Source organism: Oncorhynchus nerka, linkage group LG2, assembly GCF_034236695.1.
Source record: "Oncorhynchus nerka isolate Pitt River linkage group LG2, Oner_Uvic_2.0, whole genome shotgun sequence".
NCBI lineage: Eukaryota > Metazoa > Chordata > Actinopteri > Salmoniformes > Salmonidae > Oncorhynchus > Oncorhynchus nerka.
Window position 1 is genome coordinate 12,684,403 of NC_088397.1, and position 27,218 is coordinate 12,711,620.

At 42.4% G+C, this 27,218-nt stretch overlaps 1 protein-coding gene across 2 annotated transcripts; it reads right to left on the reverse strand.

Annotated features, from left to right (window-relative positions):
* Positions 1-727: 727 nt before the first annotated feature.
* Positions 728-26,791, reverse strand: mlpha (melanophilin a). Of its 2 annotated transcripts, XM_065023278.1 has the most exons (16): positions 26,643-26,791; positions 26,050-26,196; positions 17,497-17,718; positions 12,121-12,233; positions 10,094-10,138; positions 9,831-9,892; positions 9,622-9,732; positions 9,404-9,524; positions 9,050-9,246; positions 4,886-4,972; positions 4,269-4,487; positions 2,621-2,797; positions 2,215-2,376; positions 1,912-1,965; positions 1,756-1,804; positions 728-1,660 (listed from the first exon to the last, which is right to left on the reverse strand). In XM_065023278.1, exons 2-16 carry the CDS (start codon positions 26,145-26,147, stop codon positions 1,614-1,616), a joined length of 1,764 nt encoding a protein of 587 aa, XP_064879350.1. In that variant the 5' UTR covers positions 26,148-26,196; positions 26,643-26,791; the 3' UTR covers positions 728-1,613. The 2 variants fall into 2 exon arrangements, with proteins under 2 accessions (XP_064879350.1, XP_064879354.1); XM_065023282.1 differs by lacking the exon at positions 2,621-2,797.
* Between the last annotated feature and the right edge of the window lie 427 nt (positions 26,792-27,218).

Here is a 27,218-nt window from a genome sequence, read left to right on the forward strand (position 1 = left end):
AACCTGCTCCACTACAGCCCGTCGATGGGAATGGGGGCGTGCTCGGTCCTCCTTTTCCTGTAGTCCACAATCATCTCCTTTGTCTTGATCACGTTGAGGGAGAGGTTGTTGTCCTGGTACCACACTGCCAGGTCTCTGACCTCCTCCCTATAGGCTGTCTCATCGTTGTCGTTGATCAGGCATACCACTGTTGTGTCATCAGCAAACTTAATGATGGTGTTGGAGTCGTGCCTGGCCGTGCAGTCATGAGTGAACAGGGAGTACAGGAGGGGACTGAGCACGCACCCCTGAGGGGCCCCCGTGTTGAGGATCAGCATGTGTTGTCACCTACCCTTACCACCTGGGGGCGTGTTTAGTCCCAGGGTCCTTAGCTTAGTGATGAACTTTGAGGGCACTATGGTGTTGAACGCTGAGTTGTAGTCAATGAACAGCATTCTCACATAGGTGTTCCTTTTGTCCAGGTGGGAAAGGGCAGTGTGGAGTGCATTGATATGGTATTACAGTTTAATTGATGTTTTTAGTGTCATTGATATGTTATTACAGTCTAATCGAAATCTTAAAAGTACACGTGTTTGTTTCAAAAGCAATAATGTATGAATGTGAAAACGCTGTGTCACTAGGTGGCAGTATGTGTCTGCCTGCAATCACTATACCAATATGGGCATGGCTGTAGTGTATGTTAAGATCCCCTCAGAATAGAAACACTCAAACACTCAACAGTTGATGTGATACAATTTATTAGATGCAGAAGCCCAGTGACAGCACAACGCACTGCAGCTTTTCAAATGATACAGTATATATATATATTCATCCTATTGCAATATTTATAATTGTCTTGAAAACGGTTTCAGACATATTTTTTTATATGAATTGAGAGAAAACAGAGATCATTATCCAGACTAGATAACTTGTTATATCATATCATATTTGTCTGGTCAGTGTCAAGACAACATTTCACTTTTTCAGAAAGATATGTACTGAGACAATATGTAACAGACACTCTGTTATTTGAATGTAACACAGTTGGTGATGTAAGATAGTAAGTCGTGGTGCTTGTTTCCCAGAATTCCATGCCGTCCAAAAGGTCATTATTAGACTAGGTCATGACAGTCTACAGTAACTACCACTTTACCAGTGTTCACTAATCAAACTCCATTTTAACACAGAAAGTCACATTTGGCCTCTGCTGGAATGTTGGTAGCCTATATGGCACAGATTCATCTTTTAAATCAGGAAACTTGTTTTGCAGCAGGAAGCCCAATTCTGATATTTTTTCCCCACAAATTGCCCTTTTGACCAATCACATCAGAGCATTTCATGAGTTTAGACATCAGATACATTGAGACTGAGAGGATACTTTATAATGCGTATGACTTTCAGGCAGTAAACCAGGGTTGTTTTTGCATTGAACATAGCTATGGTGTAGCCTGCTTTTACAGCACAGAACTGCTGTGCATTGTGGGTGTGGATATACCATTAACATACTGTAACAATGTGGATATGAGATTGACATCAGATATACAGTGGATCAGTGACAGATAAGGTTGAAGGTATATTTCAGTAACTAAGATAATACAGACAGTTTCATGGGGCGTATTCGTCGTACAGTCCTTTTACATGTGATTGGATTTCCGTAGGGATCCTGAGCCGTTGCTGGGTTCTGATGGTGGAAACAAGAGGAGATGGTCATAAGCACAGTTGGTCAGGACTGAAAGACAACATATTAGGGGCATCACAATATGCTTTGGGCCTTACTTGTGGGGAAGTCTTGGTTAAACCTTTTCCTGTTCTGTGAACCTGATATCTGTCAGATAGAATAGTTGTTTTAGACAACAGCATGCGACAACAATAAGCATCAAAGCAAGCCCAAGAGGGTCTGAAGAGAATTATTGAATTGCACAACATACTCACCTTTTTCTTCCCTGAGGCACTTAGAGCAGCAAGTTTGTTCTCCAAATCAGACACCTAAGAGAGAAGGAAAAGACAGAAAATACAAATGATACCCCTTCTGAAGGAAAACAAGTTATCTGAAAATAATAGATATGTCAACTAAACGAGCTCTTGTGTTTTATTGTTATTTCTTCATGCGTCTCTGTAGGCCACAATGGTTCTTGGAAATCTACAGTTCACAGTGTGCTTTTCAGTCCATACAGCACATCCCTGTTGAGTAGAAAGCCTGCTCAGTAGAACCCGCAGTAGAGCCTCGTCACCTACCTCACTCTCAGTGCTCTGGACCCGATGTGCAGTCAGAGCCACCACGTCCTCCAGGTCAGACAGCTCCGAGTCTGTAGCCCCTCCGAAGCGGTTCTTGGCACTCTGCTCCAGATGCCTCAGCTTCTTCTCCAGATCAAAGGACTTCCCTGAGGTCATGTACACCTGGAACAGGGCACAGGACAACCACCACAAATGTACCCTTACAGACGAGCTGCTAACCAAACACCATTAGCAAGCTAACAGTTTCCAGACTGCTTGGAATACAAAGCGAATCTCTGCTTTAAGACAACACAAGACGTCTCTTCGCATGCTTTAAACAAAAGGCTCCAGACCTACACTTGACACACAGCTATTTTGATTGGATTATGACTGCTTGGGAGGAAAAGAGTGTGATTTTTAAGCTTACATTTTCCTCAAGTTCTCTGTAAGACTCAGCTGCTTTCCTTACATCAGCCACGTCAGTTATCATAGGACTGTCATTAGACGTTATTGAGGGGAAGTACTCGTTCATCGCGCTTTCAGCGGCATTAATGGTTCTTAGAAACTCTTTGGTGATGTCACAGAGGGCCGCCGCGGTGGATCTCTGAAAGCCATGTAAGGGAACAGAAATTAGCCTTTGGGAAAGTACCTACGTCTCCTATATGTAGCGGAGGTGATTTGGAATCGCACTTTCGTGATCAGGTAGCACTGCCTGAGACTTGCTAGCCCAAATGTCACCCTGAGACCACAAGGATTTTGTCTTGGTCTAATGGTGAAGACATTTACATTGACATTGCGGTCATTTAGCAAGGGACTCTTATCCAGAGGGACTGACAGTTGGTGCAACCACATATCACAGTCGTAATAAATCCAACTTTTCCTCAGTAAAGCAGCTATCAGCAAAGTGCTGAAGTGTGAGTGAGAAAAGACAAGTGTGAGTATTAGTGCTAGAAAGAGTGTTAGGGATTGTTTTAAGATGTTAATTCTGCGTGCGAGAGGTCCCTGGTTGGATCCAATGATGTAAACCCTAGATGACTGACAGGGGGTGTTGTTTTGAAGCCACCATACGGCCATTTTGGTACTCCCCCTGCATTTATTAATGTCTACATTGGTTTTTGACAAGTATATTCTATTACAGACACTTTAATGCATACGTTTAAATGACATTATGTGGGGCCTCCCAAGTGTCGCAGCTGTCTAAGGAACTGCATCACAATGCTGGAGGCGTCACTACAGACCCGGGATCAATCCCAGTCTGTGTTGCAGCCGGCCGAGACCGGGAGACCCATGAGGTGGCGCACAATTGGCTCAGCGTCGTCCGGGATAGGGGAGGGTTTGGCCGGCCGGGATGTCATTGTCCCGTTGCGCTCTAGTGACTCATTGTGGCGGGTTAAGCGAGCAGTGTGTCAAGAAGCAGTGCAGCTTGGCATGGTTGTGTTTCGGAGGACGCATGGCTCTCGACCTTCACCTCTCTCAAGTCCGTAGGGGAGTTGCAACGATGGGACAAGACTTACCACCAATTGGGGAGAAAAAGGGGTACAAAAAAACAAAAAAACAAAACACATTTATATTATGTGAACTGAACATAAAAATACTAAATATATTCCTTAAAATATTTGTTGTTGTTGTTGTACTAATGATACTGTCCCCACTACAACAAAGAAATACCTAAATACATGTTATTTTGTTCTTGAAACATTTGATTGAAATACTGTAGAATTCCATTAATTCCTATGGAAGAGTTATCCTATGTAGTTCTCCTATGTAGTTCTCCTATGTAGTTCTCCTATGTAGTTCTCCTATGTGGTTCCCCTATTTAATTGTACCTTTATTCCTATGGAAGAGTTCTCCTATGTAGTTATCCTATGTAGTTCTCCTATGTAGTTCTCCTATGTAGTTCCCCTATGGAAGAGTACCAATATGGAGGCAGGTGGCTTCAAAACATCTCATTGGCCATTACATAGCATCAGCAATCCAGGGTTTATACACATCATTGGTTGGATTCTATCACCTCCGCTACAGCTTTTTGGTGTGTGTCTGAGATGTAACAGGGTAACAGGACCCCCAAAATTCACCTGCTGAGCCTCGGTGGGCCCCTCATCGCTGGAGGAACTGAGGGGCTCTAGGGGGAGGACTGGGAGGTTACTCTTCACAGCGGCCCTCTTTAATAAAGGGGTCTTCTTCCCCCCTCCTGCTTCCTCGTCGGAGGACGGAACACTGATGTTCCCCGCCAGCTCGCTCAGCTTCCTCCTCAGCTTCTCCTCCTCTATCTGTGCAGCGGTCGGGGGCGTCTCCTGTGGATACAAACAGGATTGACTTACTAGACTATTTTCCATTTTGCTGCTAGTGGAACCTCGAGCCTCAACAGTGCATCTCCAGTGAACTCTGTTCTGGGCAGTTTTCTTGACTTTATTCCAGGTGGACAGAAACAGGGTTGGGGTCAGTTCCATCTAGGTTCTCGTCAGTTTAAGACTTGAATGTTTAGGAGTTGAATTGCTTATGTCTTAAGGAGAAATTCAACAAGGAGGAGTTTGTAATGGAAACGAGGTTAAGGCCAGAGTTAACCAACAAGTTAGCCTTTGATGAACAGCTGTGATTCTCTCTAATATGATTATTCCAAGAAAGGGTTAGGCAATAAGCAATAAGAAGCTCTGTTAGGAGAGCAGTAGTAAGGTTTTTAACCCTTTCTTACCTCATCGTCGGGGGGTAGAGTCATCTTGGACTCCAGCCGGTTCAGGAGACTCTCTATGGCTGACATGCGCTTGTTTAGCGCATTGACCTGTATAACAATGACAGGAGAGGAGTGAGGTGAGACCAAGTGAGGTGAGACCAATACGAAATGACAGGAGACGAGTGAGGTGAGACCAATACAAAATGACATGAGATGAGTGAGGTGAGACCAATACGAAATGACAGGAGAGGAGTGAGGTGAGACCAAGTGAGGTGAGACCAATACAAAATGACAGGAGAGGAGTGAGGTGAGACCAAGTGAGGTGAGACCAATACGAAATGACAGGAGAGGAGTGAGGTGAGACCAAGTGAGGTGAGACCAATACAAAATGACAGGAGAGGAGTGAGGTGAGACCAAGTGAGGTGAGACCAATACAAAATGACAGGAGAGGAGTGAGGTGAGACCAAGTGAGGTGAGACCAATACAAAATGACAGGAGACGAGTGAGGTGAGACCAATACAAAATGACAGGAGAGGAGTGAGGTGAGACCAATACAAAATGACAGGAGAGGAGTGAGGTGAGACCAAGTGAGGTGAGACCAATACAAAATGACAGGAGAGGAGTGAGGTGAGACCAAGTGAGGTGAGACCAATACAAAATGACAGGAGAGGAGTGAGGTGAGACCAATACAAAATGACAGGAGAGGAGTGAGGTGAGACCAAGTGAGGTGAGACCAATACAAAATGACAGGAGACGAGTGAGGTGAGACCAAGTGAGGTGAGACCAATACAAAATGACAGGAGAGGAGTGAGGTGAGACCAAGTGAGGTGAGACCAATACAAAATGACAGGAGAGGAGTGAGGTGAGACCAATACAAAATGACAGGAGAGGAGTGAGGTGAGACCAAGTGAGGTGAGACCAATACGAAATGACAGGAGAGGAGTGAGGTGAGACCAATACAAAATGACAGGAGAGGAGTGAGGTGAGACCAATACAAAATGACAGGAGAGGAGTGAGGTGAGACCATACAGCTCTGCACCCCCCACAGCAACTTGCCCAAGCATTCCCCATTTCTCCTTCTCCCAAATCCAGAGAGCTGATGTTCTGAAAGAGATGCAAAATCTGGACCCCTACAAATCAGCCGGGCTAGACAATATGGACCCTTTCTTTCTAAAATGATCTGCCTAAATTATTGCAACCCCTATTACTAGCCTGTTTAACTTCTCTTTCGTGTCGTCTGAGATTCCCAAAGATTGGAAAACAGCTGCGGTCATCCCCCTATTCAAAGGGGGGGGGACACTTTTGACCCAAACTGCTACAGACCTATATCTATCCTACCCTGCCTTTCTAAGGTCTTCGAAAGCCAAGTTAACAAACAGATTACCAACCATTTTGAATCCCACCGTACCTTCTCTGCTATGCAATCTGGTTTCAGAGCTGGTCATGGGTGCACCTCAGTCACGCTCAAGGTCCTAAACGATATCTTAACCGCCATCGATAAGAAACAATACTGTGCAGCCGTATTCATTGACCTGGCCAAGGCTTTCAAATCTGTCAATCACCACATCCTCATCAGCAGACTCAACAGCCTCAGTTTCTCAAATGATTGCATCGCCTGGTTCACCAACAACTTTTCCGATAGAGTTCAGTGTGTCAAATCATAGAGTTCAGTGTGCCCTTCTTTGGACACTGTGTTAACTACCCTCCAGGTGAGCTTCAATGCCATACAACTCTCCTTCCGTAGCCTCTAACTGCTCTTAAATATAAGTAAAAAATAAATGCATACTCTTCAACCGATCGCTGCCTACTCCTGCCCGCCCGTCCAGCATCACTACTCTGGACGGTTCTGACTTAGAATATATGGACAACTACAAATACCTAGGTGTCTGGTTAGACTGTAAACTCTCCTTTCAGACTCACATCAAACATCTCCAATCCAAAGTTAAATCTAGAATTAGCTTCCTGTTTTGCAACAAAGCATCCTTCACTCATGCTGCCAAACATACCCTTGTAAAACTGACCACCCTACCGATCCTTGACTTTGGCGATGTCATTTACAAAATAGCCTCCAACACCCTACTCAACAAATTGGATGCAGTCTATCACAGTGCCATCCGTTTTGTCACCAAAGCCCCTTACACTACCCACCACTGCGACCTGTGCGCTCTCGTTGGCTGGCCCTCGCTTCATACTCGTCGCCAAACCCTCTGGTTCCAGGTCATCTACAAGACACTGCTAGGTAAAGTCCCGCCTTATCTCAGCTCGCTGGTCACCATAGCAGCACCCACCCGTAGCATGCGCTCCAGCAGGTGTATTTCACTGGTCACCCCCAGGGCCAATTCCCCCTTTGGCCGCCTCTCCTTCCAGTTCTCTACTGCCAATGACTGGAATGAACTACAAAAATCTCTGAAACTGGAAACACTTATCTCCCTCACTAGCTTTAAGCACCAGCTGTCAGAGCAGCTCACAGATCACTGCACCTGTACATAGCCCATCTATAAATAGCCCAAACAATTACCCCATCCCCTACTGTATTTATTTATTTATTTTGCTCCCTTGCACCCCAGTATTTCTACTTTGCACATTCACCTACTGCAAATCTACAATTCCAGTGTTTTACTTGCTATATTGTATTTACTTCGCCACCGTGGCCTTTTTATTGCCTTTACATCCCTTATCTCACCTCATTTGCTCACATCGTATATAGACTTGTTTCTACTGTATTATTGACTGTATGTTTGTTTTACTCCATGTGTAACTCTGTGTTGTTGTATGTGTCGAACTGCTTTGCTTTATCTTGGCCAGGTCGCAGTTGTAAATGAGAACTTGATCTCAACTTGTCTACCTGGTTAAATAAAGATAAAATAAAATACAAATTTAAAAAAATCTTTAATTATCCAAATCAAGAAACAAAGTTGTCTTTGTTCTGCTCTCTGAAGTTCAATCAACTAAAAACCCCAGCATGCATCACTTGAGACACACAACTTCCAATAAATACATGTACAATGTAAATCAGCCCAACAGTGTTTGAAATCTATCTTCCCAGGCTTGAGTGGAAGGACAAGCCCACCCTTGTTTGTCAGTTAATGTGGTTCATTTTCTATGGTCAGGGTAGTTTAATAGTGGAGAGAGACGTCATCTGTCTCATGTCAGGGTAGTTTAATAGTGGAGAGAGACGTCATCTGTCTCATGTCAGGGTAGTTTAATAGTGGAGAGAGACGTCATCTGTCTCATGTCAGGGTAGTTTATTAGTGGAGAGAGACGTCATCTGTCTCATGTCAGGGTAGTTTAAGAGTGGAGAGAGACGTCATCTGTCTCATGTCAGGGTAGTTTAATAGTGGAGAGAGACGTCATCTGTCTCATGTCAGGGTAGTTTAATAGTGGAGAGAGACGTCATCTGTCTCATGTCAGGGTAGTTTAATAGTGGAGAGAGACGTCATCTGTCTCATGTCAGGGTAGTTTATTAGTGGAGAGAGAGACGTCTCATCTGTGGAGAGAGACTCATGTCAGGGGTAGTTTAATAGTGGAGAGAGACGTCATCTGTCTCATGTCAGGGTAGTTTAATAGTGGAGAGAGACGTCATCTGTCTCATGTCAGGGTAGTTTAATAGTGGAGAGAGACGTCATCTGTCTCATGTCAGGGTAGTTTAGTTTAATAGTGGAGAGTGGAGACGTCATCTGTCTCATGTCAGGGTAGTTTAATAGTGGAGAGAGACGTCATCTGTCTCATGTCAGGGTAGTTTAATAGTGGAGAGAGACGTCATCTGTCTCATGTCAGGGTAGTTTAATAATGGAGAGAGACGTCATCTGTCTCATGTCAGGGTATTTTAATAGTGGAGAGAGACGTCATCTGTCTCATGTCAGGGTAGTTTAATAGTGGAGAGAGACGTCATCTGTCTCATGTCAGGGTAGTTTAATAGTGGAGAGAGACGTCATCTGTCTCATGTCAGGGTAGTTTAATAATGGAGAGAGACGTCATCTGCCTCATGTCAGGGTAGTTTAATAGTGGAGAGAGACGTCATCTGTCTCATGTCAGGGTAGTTTATTAGTGAAGAGAGACGTCATCTGTCTCATGTCAGGGTAGTTTATTAGTGTAGAGAGACGTCATCTGTCTCATCTCTGTTTCAGCTCTATTTCACTCTCTCCTTCTCACACACACACACACACACACCAACACACATCCTACCGGTTGCTGTGTTGGGGCCTGCAGGTTCTCGTGAGAGCCAACTCGGCTGTAGGAAGGGCGTCGACGATAGGGGGTCTGGTACATGGTGTTGCGCCCTCCCTCCTCCTCTTCTGACGTGTCCACATAGTGCTGGCGGTTCATAGAGGAGCTGATCTTGGATAGGGAGCGGGCACGCACCATCCCATACTGCCCATCGTCTGAGGACCATCGCTTTAGCTCAGGTTATATTACAAAATGTTGGTTTGGCGTGAGATTACTGTTGTTGTAGTATTGTAATGCCATTACATTGCAAACTAACCAGCTCTGATTTAATGTCTGTGTGTGTGTGGGAGAGTGTGTGTGTTTGTTGCTTACCAGGGCGCATGTTGTACCTATCCAGGCTCTTCCTACGGTTCATGCGGTGTTGTTGTTGCTGCATGGAATCCATGAGCTCCATGTCACCCCGGTGACCACCACCTCGCTCCTCCAGGATCTGCTGTAGGTGACATAACCATCACAACCTTAAATAACCCATTATTCCCACAATGCACTACTTTTGGCTAGTAGAAACCAGGACTGTTTTGTCCGTCTACCTGGTAGGATTGTCGACGAGAGTGAGTGCGAGAGTGGGGTGGAAAATACTCCTCTATATCCACATCCAAGTCCATGGGATGAACAGAGAGCAGGCGCTTGTTCTTTCGCATCTGACAGAACAACAGGATGGAGACATAAAGAGAAGTAGTGAGTCTGGGATATGATATCCAGTTTCTCCAGAACCATATTGAGAGGAGAAACTGTTTACCATTTTGTATCGCTGAGCTTCTGCATCTGCATAGTCCTCATCATGACCATTGTACCTGTCATCTACAGGGGAGAGAGGGAGAAGAAGGGGTGACTTGTTTTCTTCTCAAATTGTGTAACCCCGTGTTACTTTGCATATCATCGTGCTTATGCTGGTGTTGTCAACTCCGCTATGATATGCAAAAGTACCACAGGGTTAAGCAGTTTTCAGGTATGTTGAAATATTGATATATTTTTCCCATTGCCTTCGTCTATTCTACTTACTGCGGAAATCAGGCATGCTTTGTGTGTCACTGTCACGACGGGCGCCTGTGAAGACAGAGAGAAGTGATATTCTGTTATTAATAGTTATATAGACAGTACCAGTCACTCATTCCAAGATCTTTATTTTTACTATTTTATACATTGTACAATAATAGTGAAGACATCAAAACTATAAAATAACACATATGGAATCAAAATATATTTTATATTTGAGATTCTTCAAAGTTGCCGCCCTTTGCCTTGATGACAGCTTTGCACACTCTTGGCATTCTTTCAACCAGCTTCATGAGGTAGTAACCTGGAATGCATTTCAATGAACAGGCGTTCCTTGTTATAAGTTAATTTGTGGAATTACTTTCCTTCTTAATGCTTTTGAGCCAATCAGTTGTGTTCTGACAAGGTAGGGGTGGTATACAGAAGCCCTATTTGGTAAAAGACCAAGTCCATATTATGGAAAGAACAGCTTAAATAAGCAACGAGAAATGACAGGACATCATTACTTTAGGACATGAAGGTCAGTCAACCCGGAAAATTTCAAGAACTTTGAAAGTTTCTTCAAGTGCAGTCGCAGAAACCATTAAGCGCTATGATGAAACTGGCTCTCATGATGACCGCCACAGGAAAGGAAGATCCAGAGTTACCTCTGCTGCAGAGGATATGTTCATTAGAGTGACCAGCCTCAGAAATTGCAGCCCAAATAAATGCTTCATAGAGTTCAAGTAACAGACACATCTCAACATCAATTGTTCAGAGGAGACTGCGTGAATCAGGCCTTCATGGTTGAATTGCTGCAAAGAAACCACTACTAAAAGACACCAATAATAAGAAGAGACTTGCTTGGGCCAAGAAACATGAGCAATGAACATTAGACCGTTGGAAATCTGTCCTTTGGTCTGTTGAGTCCAAATTTGAGATGTTTGGTTCCAATCGCCACGTCTTTATGAGACGCAGAGTAGGTGAATGGATGATCTGGATGATCTGGATGAATGGATGATCAAGGCACACTTAACCAGCATGGCTACCACAGCAGTCTGCAGCAATACGCCATCCCATCTGGTTTGCCCTTAGTGGGACCATCATTTGTTTTTCAACAGGACAATGACCCAAAACACACCTCCATTTGACCAAGAAGGAGAGTGATGGAGTGCTGCATCAGATGACCTGGCCTCCACAATCACCTGACCTCAACCGAATTGAAATAGTTTGGGATGAGTTGGACCGCAGAGTGAAGGAAAACCAGCCAACAAGTGCTCAGCATATGTGGGAACATATGTGTTGGAAAAGCATTCTAGGTGAAGCTGGTTGAGAGTGTGCAAAGCTGCCAAGAATGTGCAAAGCTGTCATCAAGGCAAGAATCGAAAATATATTTTGATTTGTTTAACACGTTTTTGGTTACTACATGATTCCAGATTATTTCATAGTTTTGATGTCTTCGCTATTCTACAATGTAGAAAATAGTAAAAATAAAGAAAAACCCTTGAATGAGTAGGTGTGTCCAAACTTTTGACTGGTACTGTACTTCAAATCATCTCTTCGTCCTATGTGAGGTCTGGGTCAAGAGGACTGTTAGAATACAGAACAGACAACAGTCACTCAGTTCTAGAACACTGTTCCCAGTTCTAGAACGCTACATGTGACCATTAGTGGAGGCTGGTGGGAGGAGCTATAGGAGGACAGGCTCATTGTAATGGCTGGAATGGAATCAATGGAACGGAGTCAAACATGTGGTTTCCATATGTTTAAATTGTTTGATACCATTCCGTTTACAATGAGCCCGTCCTCTTATAGCTCCTCCCACCAGCTGCCAGTGGTGACCATATGTCATCATTGCATGGCTATGTCACCCCGGTGTCAAGTACAGGCCCTACCATGTGACTCTTCATTACAGCCAGCCATGTGTCACACTCCTGATCATTTGGTGACCAAAATGTGACACTTGGACACTCTCAACAACAACCACAACTGTAACATGTGATTACATTTAGAAGTATGCACAATGAATCAATAATCAAACAAAAAGAACCCACCCTCTCCATTGAGTCGCTTGTAAAGAGACTTCATCACCTTGGCACTGCCGAAGCGCTTGAAACGGGTGCGCACATTGTCATGGTACCATCCCACTGTTCCAATTTTCAGGACCCTGCAAGGTAAACACAAGAGTCACTTCAGTCTCAATATGAACCCCATAGAGCTAGGAGAGTCACTCCAGTCTCAATATGAACCCCATAGAGCTTGGAGAGTCAATCCAGTCTCAATATGAACCCCATAGAGCTTGGAGAGTCAATCCAGTCTCAATATGAACCCCATAGAGCTAGGAGAGTCACTTCAGTCTCAATATGAACCCCATAGAGCTAGGAGAGTCACTTCAGTCTCAATATGAACCCCATAGAGCTAGGAGAGTTACTCCAGTCTCAATATGAATCCCATAGAGCTAGGAGAGTTACTCCAGTCTCAATATGAACCCCATAGAGCTAGGAGAGTCACTCTAGTCTCAATATGAACCCCATAGAGATAGGAGAGTCACTCTAGTCTCAATATGAACCCCATAGAGCTAGGAGAGTCACTCCAGTCTCAATATGAACCCCATAGAGCTAGGAGAGTCACTTCAGTCTCAATATGAACCCCATAGAGCTAGGAGAGTTACTCCAGTCTCAATATGAACCCCATAGAGCTAGGAGAGTCACTCTAGTCTCAATATGAACCCCATAGAGCTAGGAGAGTCACTCTAGTCTCAATATGAACCCCATAGAGCTAGGAGAGTCACTCCAGTCTCAATATGAACCCCATAGAGCTAGGAGAGTCACTCCAGTCTCAATATGAACCCCATAGAGCTAGGAGAGTCACTCCAGTCTCAATATGAACCCCATAGAGCTAGGAGAGTCACTCCAGTCTCAATATGAACCCCATAGAGCTAGGAGAGTTACTCCAGTCTCAATATGAACCCCATAGAGCTAGGAGAGTCACTCCAGTCTCAATATGAACCCCATAGAGCTAGGAGAGTCACTCCAGTCTCAATATGAACCCCATAGAGCTAGGAGAGTCACTCCAGTCTCAATATGAACCCCATAGAGCTAGGAGAGTCACTCCAGTCTCAATATGAACCCCATAGAGCTAGGAGAGTTACTCCAGTCTCAATATGAACCCCATAGAGCTAGGAGAGTCACTCCAGTCTTAATATGAACCCCATAGAGCTAGGAGAGTCACTCCAGTCTCAATATGAACCCCATCATCAGTGGAATGTATATGAACCCAATAGAGCTAGAATAGTTTCCTGACCATGTCACCTGACCAGGACTCTTGGCTCTATTCTCTATAACTATATATTATTACTATCCTTCCAAGAGTTGTCCCTCTTCTCTAACTATATATTATTACTATCCTTCCAAGAGTTGTCCCTCTTCTCTAACTATATATTATTACTATCCTTCTAAGAGTTGTCCCTCTTCTCTAACTATATATTATTACTAGCCTTCTAAGAGTTGTCCTTCTAAGAGTTGTCCCTCTTCTCTAACTATATATTATTACTAGCCTTCTAAGAGTTGGCCCTCTTCTCTAACTATATATTATTACTAGCCTTCTAAGAGTTGTCCCTCTTCTCTAACTATATATTATTACTAGCCTTCTAAGAGTTGGCCCTCTTCTCTAACTATATATTATTACTAGCCTTTTAAGAGTTGGCCCTCTTCTATAACTATATATTATTACTAGCCTTCTAAGAGTTGTCCCTCTTCTCTAACTATATATTATTACTAGCCTTCTAAGAGTTGGCCCTCTTCTCTAACTATATATTTACTACCTTCTAAGAGTTGGCCTTCTATCCTTCTAAGAGTTGGCCCTCTTCTCTAACTATATATTATTACTAGCCTTCTAAGAGTTGGCCCTCTTCTCTAACTATATATTATTACTAGCCTTCTAAGAGTTGGCCCTTTCTAACTATATATTATTACTAGCCTTCTAAGAGTTGGCCCTCTTCTCTAACTATATATTATTACTAGCCTTCTAAGAGTTGGCCCTCTTCTCTAACTATATATTATTACTAGCCTTCTAAGAGTTGGCCCTCTTCTCTAACTATATATTATTACTAGCCTTCTAAGAGTTGGCCCTCTTCTAACTATATATTATTACTAGCCTTCTAAGAGTTGGCCCTATATATATATTATTACTAGCCTTCTAAGAGTTGGCCCTCTTCTCTAACTATATATTATAACTAGCCTAGAGTTGGCCTTCTAACTATATATTATTACTAGCCTTCTAAGAGTTGGCCCTCTTCTCTAACTATATATTATTACTAGCCTTCTAAGAGTTGGCCCTCTTCTCTAACTATATATTATCACTTCTAAGAGTTGGCCCTTTCTAACTATATATTATTACTAGCCTTCTAAGAGTTGGCCCTCTTCTCTAACTATAACTATATATTATTAACTATCCTTCTAAGAGTTGGCCCTCTTCTCTAACTATATATATATTAACTATATATTATTACTAGCCTCCCTCTTCTCTACTATATATTATTACTAGCCTTCTAAGAGTTGGCCCTCTTCTCTAACTATATATTATTACTAGCCTTCTAAGAGTTGGCCCTCTTCTCTAACTATATATTATTACTAAGAGTTGGCCTTCTAACTATATATTATTACTAGCCTTCTAAGAGTTGGCCCTCTTCTATATATTATTACTAAAGAGTTGGCTATATATATATATTATTACTACCTTCTAGCCTTTCTCTAAGAGTTGGCCCTCTTCTCTAACTATATATTATTACTATCCTTCTAAGAGTTGGCCCTCTTCTCTAACTATATATTATTACTAGCCTTCTAAGAGTTGGCCCTCTTCTCTAACTATATATTATTACTAGCCTTCTAAGAGTTGGCCCTCTTCTCTAACTATATATTATTACTAGCCTTCTAAGAGTTGGCCCTCTTCTCTAACTATATATTATTACTAGCCTTCTAAGAGTTGGCCCTCTTCTCTAACTATATATTATTACTATCCTTCTAAGAGTTGGCCCTCTTCTCTAACTATATATTATTACTAGCCTTCTAAGAGTTGGCTATATATTATTACTATCCTTCTAAGAGTTGGCCCTACTATAACTATATATTATTACTATCCTTCTAAGAGTTGGCCCTACTATAACTATATATTATTACTAGCCTTCTAAGAGTTGGCCCTCTTCTCTAACTATATATTATTACTATCCTTTTAAGAGTTGTCCCTCTTCTCTAACTATATATTATTACTATCCTTCTAAGAGTTGGCCCTACTATAACTATATATTATTACTATCCTTCTAAGAGTTGGCCCTACTATAACTATATATTATTACTATCCTTCTAAGAGTTGGCTATATATATTATCACTAGCCTTCTAAGAGTTGGCCCTCTTCTCTAACTATATATTATCACTATCCTTCTAAGAGTTGGCCCTCTTCTCTAACTATATATTATCACTAGCCTTCTAAGAGTTGGCCCTCTTCTCTAACTATATATTATTACTAGCCTTCTAAGAGTTGGCCCTCTTCTCTAACTATATATTATTACTAGCCTTCTAAGAGTTGGCCCTCTTCTCTAACTATATATTATTACTATCCTTCTAAGAGTTGGCCCTCTTCTCTAACTATATATTATTACTAGCCTTCTAAGAGTTGGCCCTCTTCTCTAACTATATATTATAACTAGCCTTTTAAGAGTTGGCCCTCTTCTCTAACTATATATTATAACTAGCCTTCTAAGAGTTGGCCCTCTTCTCTATATATTATCTATATTATATCACTAGCCTTCTAAGAGTTGGCCCTCTTCTCTAACTATATTATTACTAGCCTTCTAAGAGTTGGCCCTCTAACTATATATTATCACTAGCCTCTCTAACTATATATTATTACTATATATTACTATCCTTCTAAGAGTTGGCCCTCTTCTCTAACTATATATTATTACTAGCCTTCTAAGAGTTGGCCCTCTTCTCTAACTATATATTATTACTAGCCTTCTAAGAGTTGGCCCTACTATAACTATATATTATTACTATCCTTCTAAGAGTTGGCCCTCTTCTCTAACTATATATTATTACTATCCTTCTAAGAGTTGGCCCTCTTCTCTAACTATATATTATTACTAGCCTTCTAAGAGTTGTCCCTCTTCTCTAACTATATATTATTACTAGCCTTCTAAGAGTTGGCCCTCTTCTCTAACTATATATTATTACTAGCCTTCTAAGAGTTGGCCCTACTATAACTATATATTATTACTATCCTTCTAAGAGTTGGCCCTCTTCTCTAACTATATATTATCACTAGCCTTCTAAGAGTTGGCCCTCTTCTCTAACTATATATTATTACTATCCTTCTAAGAGTTGGCCCTCTTCTCTAACTATATATATACTATTAAGAGTTGGCAACTATATATTATTACTATCCTTTAAGAGTTGGCCCTAACTATAACTATATATTACTATCCTTCTAAGAGTTGGCCCTCTTCTCTAACTATATATTATCACTAGCCTTTTAAGAGTTGGCCCTCTTCTCTAACTATATATTATTACTAGCCTTCTAAGAGTTGGCCCTCTTCTCTAACTATATATTATCACTAGCCTTTTAAGAGTTGGCCCTCTTCTCTAACTATATATTATCACTAGCCTTTTAAGAGTTGGCCCTCTTCTCTAACTATATATTATCACTAGCCTTCTAAGAGTTGGCCCTCTTCTCTAACTATATATTATCACTAGCCTTCTAAGAGTTGGCCCTCTTCTCTAACTATATATTATCACTAGCCTTTTAACTATATATTATTACTATCCTTCTAAGAGTTGGCCCTCTTCTCTAACTATATATTATTACTAGCCTTTTAAGAGTTGGCCCTCTTCTCTAACTATATATTATAACTAGCCTTCTAAGAGTTGGCCCTCTTCTCTAACTATATATTATCACTAGCCTTTTAAGAGTTGGCCCTCTTCTCTAACTATATATTATCACTAGCCTTTTAAGAGTTGGCCCTCTTCTCTAACTATATATTATCACTAGCCTTTTAAGAGTTGGCCCTCTTCTCTAACTATATATTATAACTAGCCTTCTAAGAGTTGGCCCTCTTCTCTAACTATATATTATCACTAGCCTTCTAAGAGTTGGCCCTCTTCTCTAACTATATATTATCACTAGCCTTTTAAGAGTTGTCCCTCTTCTCTAACTATATATTATCACTAGCCTTTTAAGAGTTGTCCCTCTTCTCTAACTATATATTATCACTAGCCTTTTAAGAGTTGGCCCTCTTCTCTAACTATATGTTATTACTAACCTGGTCAGTCAAACACGATTGCAAATGTTTCCAAACCCATCTGTTATTACTATGTGTTCAGGAGAATCTCTTAATGCTGTGTGTTCAGGATGCCTTGACACCCACGGCCCCCACCTTGTCATACGACAGGGGTCGCACACCCAGCCGTGATCCTTCTTGTTGTAGCGGCTGCACGCCTTGCAGGTGTACATCTTACAGTCTATGCACTGACGCTTACTGTTGACCAGGAACTTGAAGGGCTGCAGACAGCGGATACAGTGAGAGTCTACCAGGGTGGTCTGAGTACCCAGCAGCTCAATCTTAGTGTCCTCCTTCTCTATCTTAGTCTTTAGGTCCCTAGAGGAGAGGGGGGATAGGAGAGGACGGGAGGGGAGGAGGAGAAGAGCGGAGAAGAGGGGAGAGGAGGGGAGAGGAGGGGAAGAAGAGGAGAGGAGGGGAAGGAGGAGGGAGGGGGAGGGGAGGGGAGGGGAGGGGAGGGGAGGGGAGGGAAGAAGAGGAGAGGAGAAGGAGGAGGGGAGGGGAGGGGAGGGGAAGAAGAGGAGAGGAGAAGGAGGAGGGGAGGGGAGGGGAGGGCATAGAGAAGTGATGAAATCATTATACAGTATATTAGTATATGGAATGAAATCATTATACAGTAGATTAGTATATATCAAGTAAAATCTAATTCTATTAGTCACTTGTGCCGAATACAACAGGTGTAGTTGAGCTTACAGTGAAATGCTTTACTTACGAGCCCCTAACCAACAATGCAGTTTAAAAAATACAGATAAAAATAAGAGTTAAAGTAACACGTCATTAAAGAGCAAGTAAATTAACAAAAGCAGCAGTAAAATAACAATAGCCAGACTATATACAAGGAGGTACCGATACAGAGTCAATGTGCGGGAGCACTGGTTAGTTGAGGTAGTATGTACATGTAGGTAGAGTTATTAAAGGGACTGTGCATAGATGACAACAGAGAGTAGCAGTGGTGTAAGGGGGGGGGGCAATGCAAATAGCCATTTGACTAGATGTTCAGGAGTCTTCAGGATCCAGTTGTAGAGGGAGGTGTTTAGTCCCAGGGTCCTTAGCTTATTGATGAACTTTGAGGGCACTACGGTTTTGAGTGCTGAGCTGTAGTCAATGAATAGCATTCTCACATTTTTATTTGATTTGATTTATTTCATCTTTATTTAACCAGGTATGCTAGTTGAGAACAATTTCTCATTTACAACTGCGACCTGGCCAAGGTAAAGCAAAGTAGTTTGACACATACAACAACACAGAGTTACACATGGAATAAACAAACATACAGTCAATAATACAGTAGAAAAAGTCTATATACAGTAAGTTAAGGCGATAAATAGGCCATAGTGGCGAAGTAATTACAATATACCAATAAAACTCTGGAGTGACAGATGTGCAGAAGATGAATGTGCAAGTAGAGATACTGGGGTGCAAGGAGCAAGATAAATAAATACATACAGTAAGGGGATGAGGTAGTTGGATGGGTTATTTACAGATGGGCTATGTACAGGTCAAATCAAATCAAGTCAAATGTATTTATATAGCCCTTCGTACATCAGCTGATATCTCAAAGTGCTGTACAGAAACCCAGCCTAAAACCCCAAACAGCAAGCAATGCAGGTGTAGAAGCATGGTGGCTAGGAAAAACTCCCTAGAAGTGAGGCAAGCAATGGTGTAGAAGCATGGTGTAGAAAAACTCCCTAGCATGGTGGTGGCTAGGAAAAACTCCCTAGAAGTGAGGCAAGCAATACAGGTGTAGAAGCATGGTGGCTAGGAAAAACTCCCTAGAAGTGAGGCAAGCAATAGGTGTAGAAGCATGGTGGCTAGGCAAAGTGAGGCAATACAGGTGTAGAAGCATGGTGGCTAGGAAAAACTCCCTAGAAGTGAGGCAAGCAATGCAGGTGTAGAAGCATGGTGGCTAGGAAAAACTCCCTAGAAGTGAGGCAAGCAATACAGGTGTAGAAGCATGGTGGCTAGGAAAAACTCCCTAGAAGTGAGGCAAGCAATACAGGTGTAGAAGCATGGTGGCTAGGAAAAACTCCCTAGAAGTGAGGCAAGCAATGCAGGTGTAGAAAAACTCCCTAGAAGTGAGGCATGGGTGGCTAGGAAGTGAGGCAAGCAATGCAGGTGTAGAAGCATGGTGGCTAGGAAAAACTCCCTAGAAGTGAGGCAAGCAATACAGGTGCAGTGATCTGTGAGCTGCTCTGACAGCTGGTGCTTAAAACTAGTGAGGGAGATATGAGTCTTCACCTTCAGTGATTTTGCAGTTCGTTCCAGTCATTGGCAGCAGAGAATTGGAAGGAAAGGCAGCCAAAGGGGAATTGGCTTTGGGGGTGACCAGTGAGATATACCTGTTGGAGCGCGTGCTACGGGTGGGTGCTGCCATGGTGACCAGTGAGCTGAGTTAAGGCGGGGCTTTACCTAGCAAAGACTTGTAGATGACCTGGAACCAGAGGGTTTGGCGACGAGTATGAAGCGAGGGCCAGCCAACAAGAGCGTACAGGTCACAGTGGTAGGTAATATATGGGGCTTTGGTGACAAAACGGATGGCACTGTGATAGACTGCATCCAATTTGTTGAGTAGAGTGTTGGAGGCTATTTTGTAAATGATATCGTCGAAGTCGAAAATCGGTAGGATGGTCAGTTTTACGAGGGTATGTTTGGCAGCATGAGTGAAGGATGCTTTGTTGCAAAATAGGAAGCCTTATCTAGATTTAATTTTGGATTGGAGATGCAAAATGTGAGTCTGGAAGGAGAGTTTACAGTCTAGCCAGACACCTAGGTATTTGTACTTGTCGACATAGTCTAAGTCAGAACCATCCAGAGTAGTGATGCTGGACGGGTGGGCAGGTGCGGGCAGTGATCGATTGAATAGCATGCATTAAGTTTTACTTGCAATTAAAAGCAGTTGGAGGCCATGGAAGGAGAGTTGTATGGCATTGAAGCTCGTCTGGAAGTTAGTTAACACAGTGTCCAAAGAAGGGACAGAAGTATACAGGATGGTGTAGTCTGCGTAGAGGTGGATCAGAGACTCACCAGCAGCAAGAGCGACATCAGAGAAGAGAGTCGGCCCGAGAATTGAACCCTGTGGCACCCCATAGAGACTGCCAGAGGTCCGGACAACAGGCCCTCCGATTTGACACACTGAACTCTATCAGAAAAGTAGCTGGTGAACCAGGCGAGGCAGTCATTTGAGAAACCAAGGCTGTTGAGTCTGCCGATAAGAATGTGGTCGATAAGAATGAGTCGAAAGCCTTGGCCAGGTCAATGAATAGGGCTGCACAGTAATGTCATTTATCGATGGCGGTTATGATATAATTTAGGACCTTGAGCGTGGCTGAGGTGCAACCATGAACAGCTCTGAAACCAGATTGCATAGCGGAGAAGGTATGGTGGGACTCAAAATGATCAGTAATCTGTTTGTTAACTTGGCTTTCGAAGACCTTAGAAAGGCAGGGTAGGATAGATATAGGTCTGTAGCAGTTTGGGTCTAGAGTGTCTCCCCCTTTGAAGAGGGGGATGATCGCAGCAGCTTTCCAATCTTTGGGAATCTCAGACGATACGAAAGAGAGGTTGAACAGGCTAGTAATAGGGGTTGCAATAATTTTGGCAGATAATTTTACAAAGAGAGGATCCAGATTGTCTAGCCCGGCTGATTTGTAGGGGTCCAGATTTTGCAACTATTTCAGAACATCAGCTATCTGGATTTGGGTGAAGGAGAAATGGGGGAGGCTTGGGAGAGTTACTGTGGGGGGTGCAGGGCAGTTGACCGGGGTAGGGGTAGCCAGGTGGAAAGCATGGCCAGCCGTAGAAAAATGCTTATTGAAATTCTCAATTATAGTGGATTTATCGGTGGTGACAGATTTTCCTAGCCTCAGTGCAGTGGGAAGCTGGGAGGAGGTGCTCTTATTCTCCATGGACTTTACAGTGTCCCAGAACTTTTTTTTGAGTTTGTGCTACAGGATGCAAATTTCTGTTTGAAAAGCTAGCCTTAGCTTTCCTAACTGCCTGGGTATATTGGTTCCTAACTTCCCTGAAAAGTTGCATATCACGGGGGCTGTTCGATGCTAATGCAGTACACCACAGGATGTTTTTTGTGCTGGTCGAGGGCAGTCACGCCTGAAGTGAACCAAGGGCTATATCTGTTCCTGGTTCTACATTTTTTTGAATGGAGCATGTGTATTTAAGATGGTGAGGAAGGCACTTTTATAGAATAACTAGGCATCCTCTACTGGCGGGATGAGATCAATATCCTTCCAGGATACCCGGGCCAGGTCGATAGATTCAAGGCATAATGTACCGTCAAAGGTATGGTAGGATGTGAATACATTGGAGGTAAACCTAGGCATTGAGTAATGATGAGAGAGATATTGTCTCTAGAAACATTTAAACCAGCTGACGTCACCGCATGTGTGGGAGGTGGAACTAAAGGGTTGGCTAAGGCATATTGAGCAGGGCTAGAGGCTCTACAGTGAAATAAGACAATAATCAGTAACCAGAACAGCAATGGACAAGGCATATTGACATTAGGGAGAGGCATGCATAGCCGAGTGATCATAGGAGTCCAGTGAGTAGTTAGGCTGGCTGGAGAGACGGCGATTCAGACAGCTAGCAGGCCGGGGCTAGCAAGCTAGCAGAAGGCCTTAGAGGGACGTCACGACGGAGGAAGTCTGTTATAGCCTCCTCGTGCGGTTACGTCGATAGACCAGTCGTGATGGATTAGTAGGGTTCCGTGTAGCAAAGGGGTCCAGTCCAATTGTCAAAATCGGTATAGTGGCCCAAGAAATTGGCCGATGGATCTCTTCAGCTAACAGTCCAATTTGTTCAAGACAGCTACCGGGCCGCGGCTAGCAGGCTAGCAGATGGGCATTCAGGGGACGTCACGATGGAGGGGCCTGTTGGGAAAAAAATAAAAACCCTCGGGTAGATTACGTCGGTAGTCCAGTCGTGATGGATAAGCAGGGCTTTGTGTAGTAAAAGGGGTCCAAGCCAATTGGCAAAATAGGTATAGTGGCCAAAGACAGGGGACGTCGCAACGTAGGAGCCAGTTGATTAACCCCCTCGGGCAGATTAAGTCGGTAGTCCAGTCGTGAAGGAGCTCAGTACTGGCAGTAAAAGGGGTCCGGGCCAATTGGCAAAATAGGTATTGTAGCCCCGGAGTGACTGATGGACCTCTTCACCTAGCCGGGAGATATGCCTAGCATGGGCTAGCTCCAGACTAATTGGTGCTTGCTTCGGGACAGAGACGTTAGCCAGATTGCATCTAGCTAGCTGTGATGATCCAGGTGAAAAGGTTCAGAGCTTGAATCCGGGGATATGGAGAGAAAAAAGGCTGTTATGCTCTGGTTTGAATCGAGTTGTGTAAACTGGCGAGAGTTTTCCGAGCTATAGGTTAGCTGATGACTACTAGCAGTGGTTAGCTGACTACTAGCTAGTAGTTAGTTAGCTGGTTGCTTCTGTTGGGGGATTCCGGTTCAGAAGTAAAGAAAAATACTTTAGAAACAAATCAGATCCACACCACATTGGGTGAGGCGTGTTGCAGAAGAGTATTTTGAAGTTGAGGTTTAGAAAAAAATGAAAATATATGCAAAGAAAAAAATATAAAAATATATACATGGGACATGACAAGACGAGGACAAAGACATCTGATTGCTACGCCATCTTGGAAACACATAGGTGTTCCTTTTGTCCAGGTGGGAAAGGGCATTGTGGAGTGCATTAGAGATTGCATCATCTGTGGATCTGTTGGGGCGGTATGCAAATTGGAGTGGGTCTAGTGTTTCTGGGATGATGGTATTGATGTGAGCCATGACCAGCCTTTCAAAGCACTTTATGGCTTCAGAAGTGAGTGCTAGTTGGTAGTCATTTAGGCAGGTTACCTTAGTGTTCTTGGGCACAGGCACTATGGTGGTCTGCTTAAAAAATGTTGGTATTACAGACTCAGACAGGGAGAGGTTGAAAATGTCAGTGAAGACACTTGCCAGTGGGTCAGCGCATGCTTGCGGTACACGTCCTTGTGAATATTGATCTGTTTAAAGGTCTTACTCACGTCGGCTGCGGAGTGCGTGATCACACAGTCTCCCGGAACAGCTGGTGCTCTCATGCATGTTTCAGTGTTATTTGCCTAAATCGAGCATAGAAGTAGTTTAGCTCGTCTGGTAGTCTTGAGTCATTGGTCAGCTCTCGGCTGTGCTTCCCTTTGTAGTCTGTAGTGGTTTGCAAGCCCTGCCACATCCGACGAGTGACGAGCCGGTGTAGTACGATTTGATCTCAGTCCTGTATTGACGCTTTTCCTGTTTGATGGTTCGTCAGAGGCCATAGCAGGATTTCTTATACGCTTCAGGGTTAGAGTCCCGCTCCTTGAAAGCGGCAGCTCTAGCCTTTAGCTTAGTGCGGATGCTGCCTGAAATCCATGGCTTCTGGTTGGCGTATTTACGTACGGTCACTGTGGGGATGAAGTCATCGATGCACTTATTGATGAAGCCAGTGACTGATGTGGTGTACTCCTCAATGCCATCGGAGGAATCCCGGAACATATTCCAGTCTGTGCTAGCAAAACAGTGCTGTAGCTTAGCATCTGCTTCATCTGACCACTTTTTTGTTATTTTTCCTCTGGTTGCACATTTAACATGCTGATACAAATTTGGTAAAACGGATTAAAGTTTCCCTGCATTAAAGTCCCCGGCTGCTAGGAGCGCCGCCTCTGGGTGAGCGTTTTCTTGTTTGCTTATGGTGGAATACAGCTCATTCAATGCTGTCTTAGTGCCAGCCTCTGACTGTGGTGGTATGTAAACAACTACGACGAATACAGATGAAATCTCTCTCAGTAGGTAGTGTGGTCTACAGCGTATCATGAGAAACTCTACCTCAGGAAAGCAATAGCTCAAGACTTCCTTAGATATTGTGCACCAGTTGTTATTTACAAAAATACGTAGTCCGCCGCCCCTTGTCTTACCAGACGCCACTGTTCTATCCTGCCGGTACATTGTATAAACAGCCGTCGTGAAGGGGGAAAAAGGATTCTGCCAGTCCGTGGTGAGTAATCGCAGTCCTGATGTCTAGAAGTTATTTTCAGTCATAAGACATGGTAGCAGCAACATTATGTATAAAATAAGTCAAGAAATATAAAATAAGTCAAGCAAAATCATTATACAGTTTAGTATATAGCATTAAATCATTATACAGTAGATTAGTATATAGCATTAAATCATTATAAGTAGATTAGTAAATAGCAAAAAATACAGTAGATTAGCAAATTAAATCATTATACAGTAGATTAGTATATAGCATTAAATCATTATACAGTAGATTAGTAAATAGCATTAAATCAGTATACAGTAGATTAGTATATAGCATTAAATCATTATACAGTAGATTAGTATATAGCATTAAATCATTATACAGTAGATTAGTATATAGCATTAAATCATTATACAGTAGATTAGTATATAGCATTAAATCATTATACAGTAGATTAGTATATAGCATTAAATCATTATACAGTATACATTAAATCATTATACAGTAGATTAGTATATAGCATTAAATCATTATACAGTAGATTAGTATATAGCATTAAATCATTATATAGATACAGTAGATTATACAGTAGATTAGTATATAGCATTAAATCATTATACAGTAGATTAGTATATAGCATTAAATCATTATACAGTAGATTAGTATATTAAATCAGTATATTAAATCATTAAATCACAGTAGATTAGTATATAGCATTAAATCATTATACAGAGATTAACATTAAATCATTATACAGTCAGTATACCTGTTAACTCATTAAATCATGGATTATAATAAAAATCATTATACAGTAGATTAGTAAATAGCATTAAGAAGATAACATTAAGTCCCTGTTAACTCCATGGATTATAATAAATCAGTTTAAAATTGGCTCTGTGGAATCATGCATGCAGAATCACACTTATAATGTACCATTCTGTTCTGGTCAGTTTCAGCAGGGACTACATCACATAACTTATCGAGAACATTTAACACAATGTCCTTCTGACAGTTTGTGAATAAAATAAAGTGATATCTGGCAGGAAGTCTATTTTCCTTTAAAAGTATGACAAGATGAGGAAGACAGACAGAGGAGTCTTTGTGTCCCAGAGAGAATAGGCCTCTTGGCAACTTGTTTTCCCTGGGACACAGTACAGGCAGAACGGGCCTTGTGACTAAGCCATGATCACTGTGATGAGCTGACTCACAACAGCAGGCCTGTTTCACACTTACATTCCAGAAGCCTGAACACACTTACACACACACACACACACACACACACACACACACACACACACACACACACACACACACACACACACACACACACACACACAGTGGAAAACATATGGCTAATATATAGATCGCTGAGGACCTCAGTGTGATCGACTCGTATGGAATCTATAGTGTTGGCATTCAGATAAAAGACAGACAATAAGTATCCAATGTTGTAGAGTCCTAAATGCTGTCAGCGTAAGACTTCATGATTTTATATGTCACATACAGACAAGGAGTTTGTTATGTCAGATATGCTATTGAAAAACGCATCCAAGCCTTCCACCCTTCAACATTGATTCAATTGAATATTTTCTCACTAAACCTCTGAAATATGATATTGAACCTTTTTGAAAAGTGACCTACCCCAGTCTCTCTTCTTCTATCTTCCTGAGGGTGAAGTCTCTCTGTATGACCTCCCAGACGTGCTTGGCCTCGTCGTCTGAAAGCGCAGTCAGGTCCATGGTTATGGAGAATATGAACCAGTACTCTACAGCAACACAGAGATGGTCCCTGTAAAGTAACCAAAACTAGTGAGAATATGGTCCCTGTAAAGTAACCAAAACTAGTGAGAATATGGTCCCTGTAAAGTAACCAAAACTAGTGAGAATCCTGAAGGTTTATCACCCATGTACCCAAGCCAACACAACATAAGGATACATTGACACCCCTGATAAATGTCCACTTACTCCACAGGGTGGACCAGATTAGCCCGGTTGACTAGACTGACCACTCATCTTAACATCGTTTTACTGTGAGTGCAGCCAGTGGTCAGTCTAGTCAACCAGAATATATCACCAGATTGATTTAAAAAGCAGCTTCTGAATAGATTTTCTAATTCATGTTTATACATTTTCTTGTACTTACTTTTCTAAAGAAAAATACGCTGCATGGAAATGAAATCACGTATGCTACAAAAACCATCATCTTTGATTTAGCATATTAATATCATGAATTACCTTTACGCCCGGCGCAGAGCAGACAGCTGTGAGGTCAGCTGTTAATTCCCTGGAGTTGAGGCAACACATCTGCGAATGGCCTGAAGAAGTCGGTTGTTCATCACATGCTCTGAGTCTCACAGAAGAGAGAGGATGAGCGAGCTTCTCACCCCTCCTCCAACTCCAAGTAGTTTAAACAACTAAATAACAGGTCAAAATGGCCTGTATTTTTGCCAAATTTGAATTCAGTCATAATATACTGATGTAAGGGCCTCGGATGGCAGTAACCCCCAAAAGATACCAAAATAACATCATATCAGTAAGTATGTTTTCCCCAACAGAGTAAATATGAGTACAGCTATTAGAAAACAAAATATTTTCCTGATAAATGAATAAGGACACTGAAGAGTTGTGTAATATTTTAAATAGCATGTGTTATTATGTGAATGTGAATAAATTCATCAGAATATTTTTTAAATGAAAATATGTCAATCATTATTTGAATATGTTCTTTAACCCGTTGTATATTTAAATAAGTGATAATGCCCTCGAAGCCGGTGTTTGAAGGATATATTAGCACGGTTTGCCAACTTTGCC